The following is a 19,851-nucleotide window of genomic DNA, read 5'->3' as shown; positions in this document are numbered from 1 at the left end:
GGGAGAGGGAGAGGGAGGGGAGGGAGACAAGCTTAAAAGAAATTTCCGGCTCAAGACTAAGTGACTGGCTGAGAAGGCGGATGGAAATGTGGATGGAAATGTGGATGGAAATGTGGGTGGAAATGTGGATTTGCCGAAGGCGTCTCCCTGCTAGAGAGAACTCACAGACATGCGGCTCCTCCGCAGGCCGGTGCCGGGCCAGACCGAAGCTCAGGTGCCCACGAGATAACACAGCTGTCGCTCTCGCAGTGACAGACGACTGGGTGTGGGCGGGGCCAGGAAGCACTGAGGTCGGTTGTGACCAATGGGCGGAAGTGCTGCTTCCTCAGCCGCCCGTTCGAGCCCCCCGTGGAGAGATGCTCTTAGTTCCGCGAAGCCTGAGCATCCGGCGCCACACTCACCCAGAGCCGAGGCTGCCGCACTGCCGCCCGCCCGCCCGCACTGCCGGCCGCCCGCCGGGGCTGCAGGCACCCGCAGCTCAGGTCTCGCCCGCAGACAGACGCGAGAGGACGGTGCGACCTTCGAACCCCCCCTGAGGGACGCCGGCGAGCTCCGCGGGCGGGCGCCTGCGCGTCGGGCGCAAGCCCCGGAAGTAGGAAGTTGCTGGCTTCTCGCTCAGGATGCTGCTCGGTGTGGGTGTCTGGGGCGGCAAAGGGATGGGTGCTTGGGCCCTCCGGGTGCTTCCTGGTCCCGGTTTTTATTCCTAGCACGTCTCCACCCCGGGGCGCTGGGGCTGCGAGTAATGTCAGCCAGCCAGCAGCTCCAGAGCCAATCTTTATCAGAGTCTAGAGCACCAGCTCCAAGGGGCAGAAACCAGCTCATTCAACAAGCTCAATTTTAACTGTCTCTGGTGATTAAAAGGCAGCACTCGTCAGGAACCTGTGAAGCCGGTTCCCCTCCACAAAAAGCAGTGATTTCCTTTACCTCTGGGAGAAGGGACAAATGGCTGCCTGTGCTACCTATTACCATATCAAAGCTCATGCTGGCTTCCAGGCTCCCGCAGTTACATATGCAAAGTCCATGCTAGGACTTCTTACCTCCTCCCCTGTTGTATATAAACTCTCTCCAGGTCACTTATCTCCTCCTTGCAGCCCGGCTATTCTATTAATATTCTCTCTGTCTGTCTCTCCCTCCCTCTGAAGGACCAAAAATTAAAATTAATAAAAATTTAAAAACTTGGGCTCTGAAAAGGGAACTTCTGATGACTGGGAATGCCATGGCTGGTGCCTGAGTCCCGCTCTCAGAGAAGGATAGGTGACCTTCCACCACTTGGGTCAAAATTCCTATGTCTGCTAATTGCTGGTCATAAGGTTGTAAAGATCCCTTGGCCCAGGGGTAACTGACAGACCTGTGACCCTGCAACCCCATGCCCTGTCTTATCTTACTCAAATGTATCTTGCTTAAAATATATAGTTACTGCTTTACTTTGTACTTTGTATTGTAAGACACCCCCGCCCCCCCGGAAACTCAGGCCTCCAGGATCTCAGCCCAGGACCTGGTAACCCCAATCACCGGGCGGAGTCGAAAGCTTGATGCAAACTGCATGAGGCTTTATTATAGTTGTTTAACGAGCTAACCCCATGTTAGCTCAGGTCTTTCATCCACCCACCACGGTGGATGGCTAGAAAGACGGCTCCAAGCGTCTGCATAGAGATCTTATAGGGCGGCGTAAGGGTAGTGTCTAGGGGTATGCACAGGCTCAGGATTGCTGTGCCTCCAGGCTTGGAGGGCTTGCCCCGTGTTGACTGGCCAACTGGTTGTTATGGCCCATAGGCCCTCCCAGAGTGTGGTTGCTATGCTCTGCATGTCATTACTGTGCACTTGTCTGAAAAGCACACCCAGAGCCGTAAAGCATAGCACCACCAGCTAATTTCTGATTGGTTCCTTGCCACGAGGCAGGCACCTAACCTCTAGTGACTAAGGCAAGGTCAGACAAGCACTTGTTCGGCTGTTATGGCTGCCGAAATGGGGAGCTGTCCCTTCAGTATGACTTTAACTAACCACGGAAACTCTGAAACTTGTGGCCTTCAACCTTATAGTCTTCCCCTTTAAAAGCTTCTCTTTATGGCTGGTTGGCATCTCATCTCCCTGCTATGAGTGAGATCCAAGCTGGCCAGTTTGAACAATAAGAAACCTTTGTTTTTGAATCGGAGTTGTCAGCTCCTTGGGTCAGTCTGGGGCTCCAGGAAGCTAGCACACCTATCCTCCTCCTCCCCACCCTCCTCTGCTCCTGCTTCTATCACTATGTTTTGTCTGTTCTCTGTCCCCTGAATTTTAATCCCAGCCCTTGGGAGGCAGAGGCAGATGGATCTCTGTGAGTTCTAGGCCAGTCTGGTCTACAGAGCTAGATCCAGGACAGCTGGGGCTATTAAACAGACAAAACCCTGTCTCAAAAAAGCAAAACAAACAAACAAACAAAAAGGGCCTCAAGAGGCCAGCAGGAGCTATTCTCTCAAATGCTGAAGTAGGGTGAGATAGCTGGCCAATCTTGGGTGCACCCCCAAATACAGCTTGTCTTAATTGGACAATCATAGGTTTGAATATTTCTTCTCGAGATTCTCCAATTTACAAGTGAGTGATTCACTGACATTGTTAATTAGGCTGCTTAACTAGTTACCTGTGAGCATAATTTTTAGGGAATGAGTGGAATAAGGCCCAACCACATAAAATTGAGGGACAGAACAATCCAAGCAATGGAAGCAGGCAATGCAATTCTGGGAAAAGAGGAAGGAAAAAACTTGTCATTGGGTCTTAAAAGTGGTGAGCTTTAAATTTTTATCTCCTGTCTAGGCATGGTGATTGTTATCTTTAATCCCATTTGTCAGGAGCCTGAGGCTGGCTGAGCTCTGTGAGTTCGCCGCCAGCCTGGTTTACATACTGAGTTCCAAGCCAGCCAAAGCTACGTAGTGAAATCCTGTTTCAAAATAAGTGAAATAAAACCCACAACATTTTGTCATCAGTAAAAAACAAGAAGGCTAGTTTTACCCAAAATTTAAGTAAACATTCTACTGTCCAGTTTAACCATTTATCACATGACTATTTTTTTTTAAGATTTTTATTTATTATGAATACAGTGTTCTACCTGATGGGGGATGTCCTTCTGTATATATACTTCTCTTACTGGTTGATTAATAAAACACTGATTGGCCAGTAGCCAGGCAGGAAGTATAGGCAGGGCTACCATAGGAGGAAAATTCTGGGGAAAGGACTCAGAGAAACCACCAGGGAGATGCCATGTAGCCACCAGGAAGGCATGATGCCAGGCATTCTCTAGTAAGATAAGGCCACGTAGAAATATATAGATTAATAGTTATGAGTTAATAATTAAGAGAGCTAGCCAGTAAGAAGCCTAAGCTATTGGCCAAACAGTTTATAAATAAGTCTCTGTGTGATTGTTTGGGGCTAAATGACTGTGGGAACAGGTGGGACAGAAACTCCACTTACATCTACCTGCATGTACAGATAATGAGATATACAGATCTCATTACAGATGGCTGTGAGCCACCATGTGGTTGCTGGGAATTGAACTCATGACTTCTGGGAGAGCAGCCAGTGCTCTTAACCTCTGAGCCATCTCTCCAGCCCTACACAACCATCTTAGTACAGTTTTACCTAATGACTAATGTTTTAATATGTCATCTCTAATCTGTTAGGTCTTCACATATACAGAAATGAGTTCAAGCTGAACTATAGAGGGATTTCTGGTGGTTAGACAAAAACCAGCATACCTCAGAAACATGAGCCCCCCCTCCCCCCCCACACACAAAGGACTCATTTCCCTTTCCCATGGCCGAAGGGACATAAGATTCTCTCTCTACAGTATACATGTGTGGTTGCAAGTGTATCAATGTTCATGTTAGCTTCCAGGCCCCCTCAGTCCCCATTCATGAATATCCACTATACATTGCAAAGCCCTCACACTAGCCTCCTGGCCCCTTTCAGCTCAGATCCTAACTCTCTTGGTACTCCTACCCCTGCCTACTCTAGTTTTTATCTTGCTATCTCCAGTCTTCTCTCCCACTCTCCTGCTTCCCTAGCCCTGCCCATGTCCACTCGACTTCCTCTTTCTGCTCTAGACTCTTCCAGATGCCTTTGAATATTTTTCTCTTTTATTCACAATAAAAACCTTCCCCCATTCAATGGATCAACAGTTTCAGTGGTTTCTTTACCTGGCCCCTTTGCACTCCCAACCAGCTGTTCTTTTATTGTGTTGCTTACTTTTACCTGTTTTGCTATTGACATACATCCACATGTAATTTTCTCAGTGATTGTGGTCTCTACTGAGGTCTGTTTGGTTTAACTCGTGTCTCAGAAGGCTTGGCACAAAGTGTGCAGTTACTCATTCATCAGCAAACAATATTCAGAATAGTTTACACTGTAACATTTTCCTTTAATTCCTTTCAGTTTTGTTTTAAGATACAGCAAAGTGAAGGCTAAGTTTGAGAGGATCATTAAGTTTGAGGCCGGTCCTGGCTTTAGAAATAAATGGCTTGAGTAAAAAAAAAAATGATGATGATGATGATGATGATACTTCTCACTCTTTAACGTAGGGAGACGGCTACCGGCGGCGGGGGGAAAAGGCGTTTGCCACTATGTAACTGAGGTCACCCTGGGAGTTACATAGTAGCGTATAGAACCAATTCCAGAAAGTTGTCCTTTGATTGGCTGACAGGCACTCATGCTCAAAATAAATACCGTTTCTTTCTTTACTTATAATTACTCCATCGTCTGGTTTTGCATGGCAGGGTTTCTCTGTGCAGTCCTGGAACCCTCTTTCTCCGTGGACCAGGCTGGCCTCGAACTCAGAGATCCCCCCGGAGGGCCGAACTGAAGGCGTGCACCTTTCCAGCCGGGCAAACCGGGTTCTGAGAAAGTCTCGCCGTTGCTGCTTACCTTTTGTATTCGGGCAGGGTGCGGAAAGGCTATTTCAAGGCAATCTAGGAGCTCAATTTTACAAGCGCACAGGACAGAATTCAGGGGGACGAGAGGCCTTCTTCGCAGGTTGCTCTCGGCCATCCTGCAGCAGCAACGTATTCCAGAGGCGCCCACCCAGGACACCCCGAGCCGGAGGCCCGCAGACCCCCGCCCGACAGCCACCGGCCCTCCAGGAGGAGCCAAACAGGCCCTCAGCGGAGGCTAATCCCCTCGCGGGCCGTCCGCGCACGCGCGGGCCCGGGGCCGGAGCCGGGGCGCCGGAAACGCCACCCGGGGGGCCGAGCCACTTCCCACAAGGCCGCGTTCCGGAAGTTGCTCTCGGGCGGAGTGAGTGGTTCGGCGCTGTGTGTGTGTGTTTGTGTTTGTGTGTGTGTGTGTGTGTGCGCGTGTGTGCGCGCGTCTCTCTCTCTCTCTCCCCGTCACCCGGAGGAAGCGGAGCTGGCAGCCGGCTCCGGGCCCGTCGCGGAAGGCAGTTATGGGCGCCGTCGTCCCGGTGAGTGCGGCTCGCCCGGTCCGGCCCGCCGCCGCGCGGCCTCATTGGCTGCCAGCGCTGTCTGTCAAGTCCCGGGGCCGGCCGGGTAGGGCCGGTGACTCGCGGTGCCAGCGACCCCGGCCTCTGCGCCCAGCCTGCCCCGTGCTCGCCCAGCAGTTGGTAGGGCCGGCGGGCGCCGGGAGGGTGGCGGGCGTGCGAGCTCCGGCCGGCGCCCAGGGACACCATGTGGTTCGTAAGCGCGGCTCGCCCTGTCACCTCACCCGCGGGTGACAGCCCGCGTCCAAACTCGATAGCCCCGTTTTAGCGAGAGCCAGGGGTCCCGCTCGCATCTGTGACGGGCGGGCGGGCGGGCGGGCGGTCGGGCGGCCCGGCTCGGCCCAGGCAGGGGGAGAGCGGGAGGGCGGCGGAGGAGAGCCGTGGGCTCCGTGCGACGGGGGACAAGAGCGGTTTGGGTTTCCGTGTTGCACGACGGGGTCACGAGCCAGTAAATTGTTCCGAGAGTCCCCTTCTCACCCGAAAGCTCGCCCAGAAGCCCGGCAGGGCCGGGCACCGGTGCTGTCAGCCGCCCCCGCAGCTGTCAGAGTTGTTCTGTAGCCGACTCCCCCCGCCCCGCGCTCGCCCCCCTCAAGTAAGGTTTGTCCCCCAAGTTTGCCTCTGCTGACTCAACGGAAAAGGCGTTCCTTAAACCAGATTTTCTGGTGCTGCTTCCACAACTGCAGGCCCTGTGGCTTAATCGCTTGTCTGCCTGTTTCCCTTTTCACCCCAACTTCTTGCGCCCCCTCTCTCTTCTCAGGTACGACCCGTGCTTCGTTGTGTTGGTTTAGTTTTAGTGTTGTGCGTGTTTGTATTTTTGAGCCGGCGTCGTCGCTGTGTATGTAACTCTGGCTGGCCTGGAACTTGTCAACTGCCTGCCTGCGTGCTGGGATTAAAAGTGTGTGCGCCCTCATGCCCCACGCTCAGGTACTGCTAGATGATGTATCAACGCAGGAAGTTTTTCTTGAGGACCTACTATGTGCTGACAGGCAACATAGAATTCCTGCCCAGAACCAACCAGTTCTTTCTCCTCCTAAGATTTTTCAGATTGCAAGGAAAAAACAAAAAACATACCCGCATGTTCAGATTATAGGTTTGAAAAGCAATTTACCACAGTAAACAGGTAAAGGAAGATGCTTGCTTTCTTAAGGGTTGATTGGAATGCAAGTGGGAGGGTTGGTAAGATTTGGGTAGAGGAAGAAAGCTTCTTAGTTATCAGGGGACAAGGAAGGATTGAAGAGATGATCTTGGTCAAAAGGAAAAAAATAGTTTTAGTTTCAGAACCCAAAGAACTGGCCCGTTGGTGATGTCTCTACTATGACCTAAAATCAGCGGAGCCCAATGCAGGATGAACCATGAAAGAAACTTCTGAAACTGAGCTCCATTCCAGCAGACTTCAGACAACTTGACCTTTGACCGTTGGTTTCCTTTGGCTTTAGAAGTGATGGGTCAAGTCCGGTGTTGGTGGCACACGCTTTTAATCCCAGCACTCGGGAGGCAGAGGCAGGCGGATCTCTGAGTTTAAGGCCAGCCTGGTCTACAGATTGAGTGCCAGGACAGCCAGGGGTACATAGAAACCCTGTCTCGAACCCCCCACCCACCCAAAAAAAGAATGGCAAGACTCTTAGAACTGAATTGTATCGCATCTCTGCTACCTTGTGGTCCGTCCTTTACCATTTTGTTTGAGAATTTCTCCTTTAGTGAATAACCTCATTTAAAAGACTATTGTGAAATCGGATCTGGTGGTTTTGGAAGGACACTATCTAATTAGAATTCATTAATTGTTTATATTGAGGAGTCAGGAGAGTCAGGGTTGCTAGTGCGTGGGAGCCAAATTAAAAGGGACAAGTACCAGAGTATAAATTTGGACATTTTGGCTTTTTTTTTTTTAAGATTTTATTTATTTATTATGTCTTCTGCCTGCGTGCCAGCAGAGGGCACCAGATCTCATTCAAGGTGGTTGTGAGCCACCATGTGGGAATTGAACTCAGGACCTCTGGAAGAACAGTCAGTGCCCTTAACGGCTGAGCCATCTCTCCAGCCCCATTTTTGCTTTTTAATGAGTTCATTAGGGTGATGTGATACAGTTGGCATTGTCTGAAGATGAATCTTGCACTAGTGTAGTACAGATTACAGGGGGTTAGGTTGGAGGCAAGAACTTGGATACTGTTTCTTTTTCTAAAGGAAGATGAATTTTTACAGCCCTAGGTACTTTGTGTTCCTTTGTTATTTATTTATGTTTATGGCAGGGCCTCATATATTCCAGCTTGGTGTCAAGCTCAGTATGTAATAGTTGAGGATGACCCTGAAGATTCTTGACACCCCTGCCTGTACCTTCTGAATGCTGGGATACCTGGTATTACCACTATACCTGGCTTGTGTGGTGCTAGAAACTGAGCCATCAAAAAACAGTTTTGTTTTTTTTTAACATTTCAGGTGATCCTTGGTAAAGGAAGGGTTACTGGCTTAGTCCAGTAGTTGCCTAGTATTTTTCCCAGTATGCACAAGGCTTGGATTTATATCCAGCACTGAAAAGGACAAAAAGCTGGACGAAGATCTTCCTTGGAGAGGATAATTACTTCACTTGGTGCGCTCTCTCTCTCTCTCTCTCTCTCTCTCTCTCTCTCTCTGTTAATACAGATGTCTTGAATATCCTTAATAACACTATCAAAAGCTAAAGGAATATTTATTTCTAACGCTTTATGCTAGATGTCGATGAAAGTAAGATTAGAATTAAGTGGAAGTAGGGCTGGGTTGTAGTTTAGTGTTAGAACACCTATTAGAAGGAAGTCAGTGGAAACATTTTCTGCTGATACTACCCATTTGTGCAACCAAACTTTTAATTAACATCTCAGGTCAAAACAGCTTTTTTCAGCCTTAATAAGTTACTCTCAAGCATATAAAATACAGCTCAAAATCACTATTTCAAGACAGACTTGTAAGTTCTTTTAACACTCTTGATATTTTCTAATTTTAGAATTTCAAGTAAAAGACAAAGATTTAATGTGTAGGTCGATTAGCTATAGGATTCAAACTGGGTTTGTCAGCGACATAATAGGCCATCAGTGCTATGCACTTGAGAGTTACTATTAAAAGTTTGATGGTATAGCCCCGTGGTGCGTCTGAGCTGTGAACTACAAGAGACATGCAAAGCCTTCAATGTGACTCACTTAATTTTTTTTTTTTTTTTTTTGTTTTTTTGAGACAAGGTTTCTCAGTGGCTTTGGAGGCTGTCTGGGAACTAGCTCTTGTAGACCAGGCTGGTCTCGAACTCACAGAGATCCACCTGCCTCTGCCTCCCGAGTGCTGGGATTAAAGGCGTGCGCCACCAACGCACGGCGACTCACTTAATTTTTATCTTCTAAACCATATAAACCATCTTTTCTTTCATGTTTTGTCTTTTTGATCAAACTGAGTTTATCTTGCTTTCTAGATTGTAATTTTGTATCAGTGAGCAATCCATGAAGTGCCAACATGGGAAAGAAACGAACAAAGGGGAAAAGTGTTCCAGTTAAGGCTTCCTCTGAATCTGCAGGTATATTTTACCATTTGTTGTTAAAGCCTGTTACTATACCTAACTAAATTTTCTATAACATTTATTTGTACGTACATTGTGCAGGTGGAGTTTCTCTGTGTCACACCAGCCGCTTGCACTTAACTATTCAGAGGCTGCTTATTATATAAATACTCGGGCAATAGCTCAAGCTTGTTACTAGCTAACTCTTACATTTTAAATTAACCCATATTTCTTATCTACTCTCTGCCACGTGGCTCAATACCTTTTCTTAGTAGAAAAGTTCATCTCTTCCCCACATCTCCTGATTCTGAGAGTCCTCCTCTCCTTCACACTTTTTTCTGCAAGTCCTGCCTACTTGTACTTGCCCAGCTATTGGCCAGTCAGCTTCTTTATTAACCCAATCAGAGTGCCACATATCCGCACAGTGTAAAGGAATATTCCACAGTGCTGGGTGTTTTTCCTTGTATGTATGTCTGCACCGTGTGCATGCGGTGCTCACAGAGGCCAGATGAGTGCATCATATACTCTGTGAGCCACTATGTAGGCACTGGGGCCCAAACCCAGACCTCTGGAAGAATAGCCATTGCTCTTAACTGCTGAATTTTCTCTCCCGCACCCGAGATGATATGTATGTGATATGTGCATTGTTATGTAATCAGGGTCGTACTGTTTATTTTTAAATATCTATTTATTTTTATTATATTACTGTCTACTTGTATGTCTGTGTGCCATATGCTCGCAGTACTTGTAAAAGCCAGAAGAGGGTATCAGAGCCTCTGGAATTGTAGTTAGTGGTGGTTGTTGGTTGCTGCGTGGGTGCTGGGTTTGGAACCACAGGTTCTTTGGAAGAGCAACAGGTACTCTGAACCACTGACCCATCTTTCCAACCCTGTTTATTTATTTTTAAAATTTTTTAATTTTATGTTTATAGATCTTTTTACTGCATGTATGTCTTGTGCACCACATCTGGGGAGTGCCTGTGGAGGTCAAAAGAGAGCATTGGATTCTTGGCAGCTGGAGTTTGACATGTTTGTGAGCCACCGTGTGGGTGCTGGGATTGGAACCACAGCTCCTCTAGAAAAGCAGCCAGTGTTCTTAACCACTGAACCATCTCTCCAGCCCTTTTCTTTTAAGACGTGGTTTCATTATGTAGCTCTGGCTCGCCTTGAACTCACCAAGGTCTGCCTGCCTTTGCCTCCCAAGTGCTAAGATTAATACATGCACAACCACACCCAGCTTAGATATTATTATTATTGTATGTGTGTGTGGTATGTATATGTGTTAGAGAGGAGGGGTAGAGCCTCCGTTCCTAGTGTGAATGTGGAGGTCAGAGGACAACTTTCAGGATTAGCTTGTCTCCTGCCACTGTGGGTTTTGGGGATCAAACTCAGGCCATCAGTCTTGCACATCAGGCTGGCCCTATTTTAGTATTTGTTGTATGTGTCATTTGTCCTCTATATTCATCTTTTTAAATTATTATTTTCTGTTAATGGGTGTTTTGCTGGCATGTGTGTTTTTTCATCACATGTCTGCCTGGTACCTTGGGAGGCTAGAAGAGAGAGAGCAGAGCATTGGATTCCCTGGAACTGGATTTACACACAGTTGTGACTCCATGTGGGTGCTGGGAATTGAACCTGGGTCCTCTGCAAGAGTAGTGAGTACATTTAACTGTTGCTGAGCCATCTCTCCAGCCTTACATTCACTATGGATATTTTATTGATATAGAGGACCATGACTGCACATGTTATAATTCATTTAGCCACTTCTTTACTGTTACAGATGTAGAAATCTTTTTAACTTCTGTTATTTCAGTGGAACAATAGTGGTCCGTAATAGCACAATGAAATGCCTGTTTTCCTGAACACTTACCAGTATTGGTCAGTTTCAGTTGTAAAACTCTTTGCTCATTTGATGTTTTAAAGGATTCTTCTTCTCTGGGATTCAGTGGTTTTTCTTATTTGCATTTGTGTTAACATCTTGATGTGTGTTCATTGGACAGGAAGCCAGTTGTGCTGCTTGGTTGGCTCTAAGACACTGGTTTCCATCAAACATCTCAAGCCCTTCATTCCAAAGCCCTTAATCACTTGTCCCTAACCTGATTTCCAGTCTCAAGTCTGGCTGTCATTTTTGTACAGTGTATCACTCCACCATTTAGGGAGATAGCACACATTTTTTACACACTTTTATATGGGGATTAGTCTTCAGTTCACTCGATCCACCCATGCATCCATCCAGCCACCTACCTACTCTCTGTCTATCATATCTATGTATTTATTTATTTGAGACAGGGTCCTTTTATATAGTTTTTGCTGGCCTGGAATTCCATGTGTAGACTAGGTTGGCCTAAACTTACCAGGAATCCACTTGCCTCTGCATCCTCGGTGCTAGAATTAAAAGGTGTGCACCACCACCCTGGTTGCCTTTCACTATTTGAGGTCATAGTTTTCAGTGTGAGTTATGAGGTTAAAAGGACTTGACTCCAAATTCTAGTGTAGTAATTCAGTAGTTACTTGGTCTTACATACTTAGTTTTCTGTTTGTCATAAGTTTTCTGTTTGTCTTCCTTCTGGGTAATTGTGAGGATTAAATGAGATGAATATATATATATATATAAAACAGTTTACAAGATATGTTTAATCAGTATCAGAAACTTTGATTACTGTAAATATTTTTAGCACTTCATCTTATTTACCTCTTGAAATTTTGTGGAATTAGACTTTTCTTCTGTGTCAGATAGTCAGTTTGAGGAATTCGTATACATTGCCTTAGTTTCTGTTCCTGATGGAATGAGCTGCCCAAAAAGGAGTGTGGCTTGGTTACTTTTAGGTTCTCTGGGAACTAGTATAGTGTCTGGGCTATAATGGGTATGTTATGGAGAGAGTGAAGAACTTGGTTTCCTGTCCTTCAAAGGTTAATAAAATAGATGTATGATAATAGGCCTTACTTCAATGAAAATAGCCAGATAAATGGAAATGAATTTATAGATATGATTATATTTATGATATATATAATATATTATTATATTATATATTGGGACATCACAACAAAGCTTCTGTTCTCAAGAGATGGCTTAAATGGTCAAGAGTACTTGCTGTGCAGTCATAAGGACTGGAGTTTGGATTGCAGCACCTACATAACAAGCCAGGACTCCCACAAATGTCCTGGTCCTGTGGGCTAGCTCTGCATGCACACCCATACACATTCACACATGTACACAGAAAAAATAAGTCTTCAAAAAGTCAATTTTAAATTTCTTTTAGAAGAGTTTGGGTGTAACTCGGAGGTAGTGTTTTGTCCAGTGTGTAAGGTCCCAGCCTCTCCTGTACCAGAAAGAACAGGACATAGGAAAGTGCTGCTCATGCCACTGACATAGTCTTCCTTGGACCTGTTTTTGAGGGCATGTAGCTCGGGTGACAGCCCTGTCCTGACTTAGCACCACCACCACCACTCACAGGTGTCTTTCTTACATGATCGTGAGATATTCAAATGTCAGTCCGGATGGATGATGAGTGTTCTGAAAGCTTATTCATAGAGTAAATTAAATGGTGCAATTTGTATACATTCAGTATTAACAATAAAAGGCTAGGTTGGATCTTATGTATTGCCCCCTCTTTTTTTTTTTTTTTCAATAGAACCAATGTGCAGACACCTTAGGAAAGGGTTGGAACAAGGTAACTTGAAGAAAGCCTTAGCGAATGTGGAGTGGAATATCTGCCAAGACTGTAAGACTGACAATAAAGTAAAAGAAGGCCCTGAGGAGGAGGCAGAAGACCCTTCAGTGTGGCTGTGTCTTAAATGTGGCCATCAGGTATGCTTGGATTTTAATAAATGTGAGATTTTGGGGAGCTCTGAGTTTGCCTTAGTAGATCTTATGTAGAAATAGTCTGGCTGCCTGATGCCAGTGGACATAGGTCATGTTCTCTTGCCAGCTGATTATGAGCCTTCAAAGTAGTGAGGGTTTTCTATCTGAGGATCTTTAGAAGAAGGCTCACAAGTTCTGAAGGTAACTTTCTTCATTACTGCATCTTGAAAATTCTCTATCTGAAGACTAGACATTTCTGTCTGAGGGCAAATAGGAAACACACACTTTTTGATGGTAACTTAAGAAAAATGGAGCAAGCACATGCTTTCCTGGTGGTGACCTTCTCTTTTATTTCAACCTAAAATATCCCTTTCTGAAAATCTTTCAGTCTCCACACAGCTTCATCTCTTTACAAACAGCCATATAACACTTCTCTCTCCACCTCTCATACTTCTCCTTCTGCACATTCAGCTAGCTACGCATCTCCCTTTCAGTACACACACACACACACACACACACACACACACACACACCTACCTCATATTTTCTCTCCTACTTCTCTCAGCAAAAGCCTCTGGACAAATATGAATCATGTTTTCAGGGGTACACAGCACTTTGGTTTTTTGAGGCAGGGTTTCTCTGTGGCTTTGGAGGCTGTCGTGGAACTAGCTCTTGTAGACCAGGCTGGTCTCGAACTCACAGAGATCCACCTGCCTCTGCCTCTGGAGTGCTGGGAATAAAGGCATGTGCCACCACCGTCCAGCTACACAGAGCTTCTTGAGTAAATAGTAAGAAACAGCCAAACTGATCACAGTTTGTCTCAGGCTAGGGAGGCCATGCTGACTGGCCAGTGAGTAAAGTAAGTACGTAGCTCTGAGTGGTCAGCATTCCCAGACAGAAAGAGACATTGAAATTCAGAACTTAAACTTAATAAATAATTCGTTGACTGAACCTTGAGGTTGGGAGAGTACATGCAGAAAGTCCATTGCTGAGAAAGTTGTGTCTACTAAAGTTGCTCTGTACTTGACCTCAGATCAGTAATAAGCACTAGAAAATTGTCCTCATGTATTTGTCTCCAGGAGCAACCAATATTCATCTCCAGGGCAACCACTTTGCTTTGAATTTGTTCTGAAGTCTAAAATTAGCTGTCTTTGTGACTGAGAATACTATTCCTTTCCTATGTTAGTCTGAGTAATGAAATATATCCTAGTGTTATTTCTGTTCATGAGAATCATACAGCCTATGCAGAAATCATCTTCCTGACTATCCACAGCTATGTGTACCCAGGAGAATGGAGTATATGCATGAGATAGACACACAAGCGGTGGGAAAACACCTGCAGCTGGCACATGAGCAAAACTACAGACAGAAACAACAGTCATTTAGAGTCAGTGACCCCATGGCCTTGCCAAGTAGGGCTTCCCATCAGAGAGTTATCCATCTGGTAGGTTGACCTATTGAATACTAGCTGTCATCTGCTGTATTTATTTATATCATGGCCCGTGACAGCTCATCCACAGTTAAAGTACAAATAGTTGCAGTATCATATGGGTGTGTTGTATTGCCCTTGTCTAGTCATTTCTACAAACCCACTGGCACCCTTCTCAGATCCCCAAAATTCTGGAAATTTTGTATGGAGAGGATATAGTTTTTTCTCAAATGGATAAGCCTAGGCTTTTGAAGCAGGGTCCATGGGTAGGATTTGTTTAGATGGCAGTGATGTAAAGGATTACAAGACTAAAGGAATACTATAAACCAAATTCTACCATTACGAAAGCATCAAGTACATTCTAGCCAAATAGGAGAGAACATGGGAGTTAACTGGCAAGGAGGCTGGGGGAGGTACTGTTCAGGAGTTTAGAGAACAACTCATATTTTTGAGTTGAACAGTACATAAAAAAGACTATTGCTTTATGACTATTAAGTTGAAAAATATGCATGTGATGGAAGAAGCTGGAGAGAACCTTCTCAGTGGCTCTTGTGTAGTCCAGAGCTGATCTGATTTATGTGGGTGGGTGTGGTGGGGACAGGCCCAGGGTCTTGTTGCACAATGTACTACCACTGTGTTCATGTGGTTTTAATGAGGACTGGAAAGTACAAGGAGTTGGAAGGGAAGTCATTTTAGTGATAAAATACACTTTTCTTTGAATATCCTCAGTTGCCAATGGAAATTTGAGTTTCTGGAAAAAATCTCGATTCTGTGGAGTCTACTTTTTTTTTTTTTTTTACATTTTTATTTATTTTGCATGCATATTTGTGTGTGTAAGGGGTGGTATTGCCCCAGGTGTACCAGTGGAAGTCACAAGACAGCTGGAAGGAATATGTCCTGGGGCATCGAATTCAGGTTTTCCCCATTGAGCCATCTTCGCTGCCCTAGCATTCCCTGTGGGTTACACGCTGACTCATGATGATGACTCCCTAGGGCTGTGGCAGAGATTCTCAGGAGCAGCACGCCTTGAAGCACTACTCGACACCAAGATCTGAGCCTCACTACCTCGTGCTTAGTTTGGACAACTGGAGCGTCTGGTGAGCTTCAACTCTTGTGCCGATTGACTAGACACTATTCAAAGTACTAGACAATGAGACTGGGAAATATTTTAAAAAAAGAAAACTGAACTCGTACTCATTTGTCTCTTAGAACTGCACAGACAAAACAAGTGCATGGAAGGAAGACACAGGGATCATCACTCTTTGTTCCTTTTTCTTGTGCTGGTGTGTTTAGCTTAAAGGTGGGCAGCAAGGACAAATTTCAGAATCAGTGAGAATGTACTCAAAGGGTAATTAACTTCCGTAAAACCATTGTCAGGCCATTATGCTGTGTCTCCTAAATTGTAACATTATTAGAACATTTTTATTTCATTAAAAGCCATCTTTGTTCACTGAATATCTTATGTCACTTGTAAAATTCATTAATTTTGCTGACATAAGTCTATAGTGTAAATAATGTACAGTACAAAAGCTGTGTGCACTATAATGCATGCATGAGAGTGTGCATGCTGCTTCTGTAGAGACCAGATGGTGGCCTCCTCTGTTGCTTGCCACCTTACGGCCTTGGGACAGTCTCCATGAAGTCCCCTCTTTGTTTGTTTAGTTCGTTGGTTTGGCTCCATTGGACAATGCTGGAGTTACAGGCAGTGCAGGTGCATAGGGAGTCAAACCCAGATCCTCTTGCTGTATAGCAAGTGCTCTTACACACTGAGCTGTCTCCCCAGACCAGACCAGACCATACGTAACGGACTGAGAGTGCAAATCAGCTGCAGAGCACTTGTCTAGTCCTTATGTTCCCTTCCTAGAACCTCATGGCTGGGGGTGGGGGTGGAGGGGGCATCAAAAAACACCTTTTGATTTTAATGATGTACCCTGAATTTGGAATTTCCAGGCAGTATAATTGTAGTGAATTTTTTTTTAATAAATCAGACTTAAAATATACACCTAGTTGTATTAAAGAGAGCACATTTTAAAGATTTTTTTAACCTGTGTTCATACATATATTTGTGTGTATGTATGCATGCATGTATGTATGTATGTATGTATGTATGTATGTGTAGATTTGGCTCATGAGTGCAGGGACCTACAGAGGCCAGAAGTTACAGGATTCCCAGAGCTGGAATTAAAGGTGGTTGTGTGCTGTCCATCCTGGGTGCTGGGAACCAAACTTGGGTCTTCTGGAAAAGCAGTATATACTCATAACTGCTGAGCTGTTTCTCCCACCCTCCAGAAAACAGTTTTTTATTTTCCGTTTCTATATATTTCTTAGATGATTATGTCCGTGATGTGTTTGTGTTATATGTGTATGTGCGTATGTGAGGACAACCTTGTGCAGTCTTAGGCTGGCCACAGCGCGTGTGTGGAAGACAGAGGACAACTTTCAAGGATCAGTTCTCAATTCCACTGGGTTCTGGGGTTTGAACTCAGGTTGTCAGGATTTTGAGGCAAGCACTTTTATCTAGTGAGCCATTGTCAGTCCTACTTGCATTATTTTACTAAAATAATTTGTCAGTTAAACATCATTGGTTCTCCAGAGTAAATGATTTGTCTCTCCCTGTTGTCGTTGTCAGTTTGTCAATTTTTCTCTCTGGTTATAGGTGTTACAAGTGTGATGAGGAAGTCAAATACTGTAGTTCAAACCGATTGGGCCAAGTGGTCGATTATGTTAGAAAACAAGCTGGCACTACAACTCCAAAGCCAGGTAAAGCAATGCGTTTCCTAATGGTATAGTATAGTGACGGCCATTTGTGTAGATACTTTTACATGCTCACTCTTTCCTTTTCCTTTTACATGCTCACTCTTTCTTTTCCTTTTACATGCTCGCTCTTTCCTTTTCCTTTTACATGCTCGCTCTTTCCTTTTACATGCTCGCTCTTTCCTTTTCCTTTTACATGCTCACTCTTTCCTTTTCCTTTTCCTTTTTCTTTTTCTTTGTTTTTCATCATAATTATCCTGGAACTTGCTCTGTAGACCAGGCTGACCTTGAATTGACAGGAATCCTCTTGTCTCCACCTTTCAAATTCTAGGATTAAAGATGCACACCAGCACACTGAACCATTCATTTACTTTGTTGTTGTTGTTGTTGTTGTTATTATTATATTTTGAGATGGCATTTCTTTGTGTAATAGCCCTAGCTGTCCTGTAGCCCTAGCTGTTCTGGAACTCACTCTGTAGACCAGGCTGGCCTCAAACTCACTGAGATTTACCTACTTCTGCCCCCCCCACCCCCAGTGATGAGATTAAAGGCATTGGCCACCACAGCCTGGTCATTCATTTACCTTTTGAGACCATATCTTTCTGTAGGTAAGGCTGGCCTTGAGTTTGTGAGTCACCTGCCTTAGCCTCTGGTTACTTGGATTACAGGTGTATGACCCCACATCCAGTTAGTTTGTCACCTCTAGTACTGCATATAGCAGGTAATATTAGCTATGACTCATTTTAAGCTGAGAAGCTATTTTTGGTGTTACAATTAAACAGGATGTGAGAAGTGATCTAGTCATGTGATTAAAGGGCTTGGACTAAGGTCATTGAAGGGCAAAGGAAGTAGGCACTGCTCTCATAACTCTGGCCCAGAATTTACTATAGACCATGTGTGAGTGAGTATGTTTGTGTTTGTGCAAGTGCGCGCGTGCGCGCGTGTGTGTGTGTGTGTGTGTGTGTGTGATGGAATCTTAATGTTTTTCTTTTTTTCTATTTTATTTCTACTGAAAGTAGGTTTTTTTAAAAGATTTTATTTATTATGTATACATTATTCTGCTTGCATGTATATCTGCACACCAGAAGAGGGCACCAGGTCTCATAACGGATGGTTTTGAGCCACCATGTGGTTGCTGGGAATTGAACTCAGGACCTCTGGAAGAGCAGCCAGTGCTCTTAACCTCTGAGCCATCTCTCCAGCGTGAAAGTAGTTTTTTTGGATCAATTATTCTGATTGCAGTTTCCCCTCTCCCAACTCCCTACCCCTCTCAGATTCCCATCACATCTCCACCCATCCAATCTGCACCCTTTCTCTTCCCTTAGGAAACAATAGGAATCTAAATAATAATGATAAAATAAGGTAAAACAAGAACAAATTGGAAAAGGACAAAACAAACATAAGAAAAACATCTAGAAGATAATCACAAGAAACACATAGATGCAGAAACATGTTCACATATACAGAAATGTCCTAAAAACACAAAACTAGACATTCATAATAGAATCTCAAAGGATCTGTAAGGGGGCAGAAACAAGCTCTGATAAAGCATTGGGAGACAAAGAACCTCCCAAGATGCCACTGAGTTCATTTTGTGTTGGTCACCTACCGCTGGCATGGTCTGTGTTTCCCCAGTGAGGCTGACTTTTCATTTTCGAGTGGTTATCAGTTGGAGATAGCTTCTGGGTCAGGTGGAGTCTACTTATACTCTGAGTTGCTACAGGGGCCTCATCTGGTGCAGAGCCCTGCAGGCCCTGTGCTCTGGAATTGCAGGAGATTGTGGTGGCTGTGGGTTGTCTGACAGGGAGTACTTCTGTGACCTGTCGGGTTGAAAGTGTTTATAGGTATTGAGAGTTGACACAGGATAGGGTTGGGGTAGAAGGGGATGGTATGAGAGGTTCCGCAGGAGGCAGGAAAGGGGAGGTGTGCTCTGAGGTCTGTAGTCCTCTGGGGATGGGCAAGAGTGAGGAGAGGCCAGAGCAGAGGCTTTGCTAAGAAGCTAGGGATAAATAAGACTGGAGAACTGGAGTTGGAAGACTGGATGAGAGTAAAGATCACCCACCTGATCCCTGGCTGTCTTGGCCATTTGCCTAAGTGCCGCCTGCTGTTATCAGGCTGAGACGAGGGAGGGAGGCTGTAGAAGGTCTCCCTAGACCCTGGGGACGGGGGCAGAGAGGCCAGGGTGGTGGTCTCCCACAAAGCTGGGGACAAGATTAGGGGATCAGAATTGGAGGGTAGGAAGGAGAGTCAAGATTGCCCACCTCATTTCTTGGCCGGTGTGGGAAGCAGGCTTCCAGGGAATGCCTATAGACTGAATTATGCTGTATTTAGTGGTATATTTTGAAAAAGAAAATTTTCAGTCTCTCTATTAAATAAAATGAACACACATGCACACACACTGGTTTTTAGACAGAGGTTGTCTTCTGTTGTTTTGGAGACTCTGGTCTCTTGTACCCTGGCTAGCCTGGAATTTACCTAGGTACACCTGACTCTGCCTCCCAAGTGCTAGGATGAAAGGCGTGTGCCACCATGTCGGGCTAGAGGTAGAGTCCTCTGTAGCCCTTACTGACCTTACATGTAGTCAAGGATGACACTGAGCTTTTGACCCTCCTGTCTTCACCTCTCAAGTTATCACATGGCTTACAGACATGCAACACCACTCTTTGGTTTTTTGAGGTACTAGGAATCAAACCCTAGGCTTCATGTATGCTTGGCAGCGGATACCCTTCTAACTTACATCCCTAGCTCCTTTTGTGGCATTTTCTAACAGTCAGGTTCTTAGATACTTTCTGAGAAGCAAATGAATTGGCATGGTGTGCAGCGTTTGCTTTAAGTTTATTCTTTAGATACTTGTGTTAACAATTATCTTTTTCAAGACAGAGTTATTTA

At 45.2% G+C, this 19,851-nt stretch overlaps 2 protein-coding genes across 8 annotated transcripts in view; one reads left to right on the top strand and one right to left on the bottom strand.

Annotated features, from left to right (window-relative positions):
* Nucleotides 1–5,031, bottom strand: part of Rwdd2b (RWD domain containing 2B) — a 12,021-nt gene extending 6,990 nt beyond the window's left edge. Inside the window, exon 1 of one of the 3 annotated variants that reach the window (XM_027412354.2) lies at nt 4,894–5,031. The gene's annotated coding sequence lies outside the window, so the exon portion shown is untranslated. Of the gene's footprint in view, nt 1–165; nt 303–401; nt 532–4,893 lie in introns of those variants that run through there. The other 2 variants (XM_027412355.2, XM_027412353.2) reach the window with 2 other exon arrangements.
* A 501-nt stretch (nt 5,032–5,532) lies between these two features.
* Nucleotides 5,533–19,851, top strand: part of Usp16 (ubiquitin specific peptidase 16) — a 30,055-nt gene continuing 15,736 nt past the window's right edge. For 3 of the 5 annotated variants that reach the window (XM_027412350.2, XM_035444343.1, XM_027412347.2), the window contains exons 1-5: nt 7,911–8,048; nt 8,895–8,996; nt 12,610–12,785; nt 15,202–15,305; nt 16,865–16,968. In XM_027412350.2, coding sequence (XP_027268151.1) covers nt 8,936–8,996; nt 12,610–12,785; nt 15,202–15,305; nt 16,865–16,968 — 445 coding nt within the window. In that variant the 5' untranslated portion in view covers nt 7,911–8,048; nt 8,895–8,935. Of the gene's footprint in view, nt 5,657–6,221; nt 6,389–7,910; nt 8,049–8,894; nt 8,997–12,609; nt 12,786–15,201; nt 15,306–16,864; nt 16,969–19,851 lie in introns of those variants that run through there. The other 2 variants (XM_027412348.2, XM_027412349.2) reach the window with 2 other exon arrangements.

The sequence above is a fragment of the Cricetulus griseus genome, chromosome 4 (genome assembly GCF_003668045.3).
Source record: "Cricetulus griseus strain 17A/GY chromosome 4, alternate assembly CriGri-PICRH-1.0, whole genome shotgun sequence".
NCBI classification, from domain to species: Eukaryota; Metazoa; Chordata; class Mammalia; order Rodentia; family Cricetidae; genus Cricetulus; species Cricetulus griseus.
Note: the sequence above shows the minus strand (reverse complement) of the source record. Positions and strands in the feature narration are given on the sequence as shown.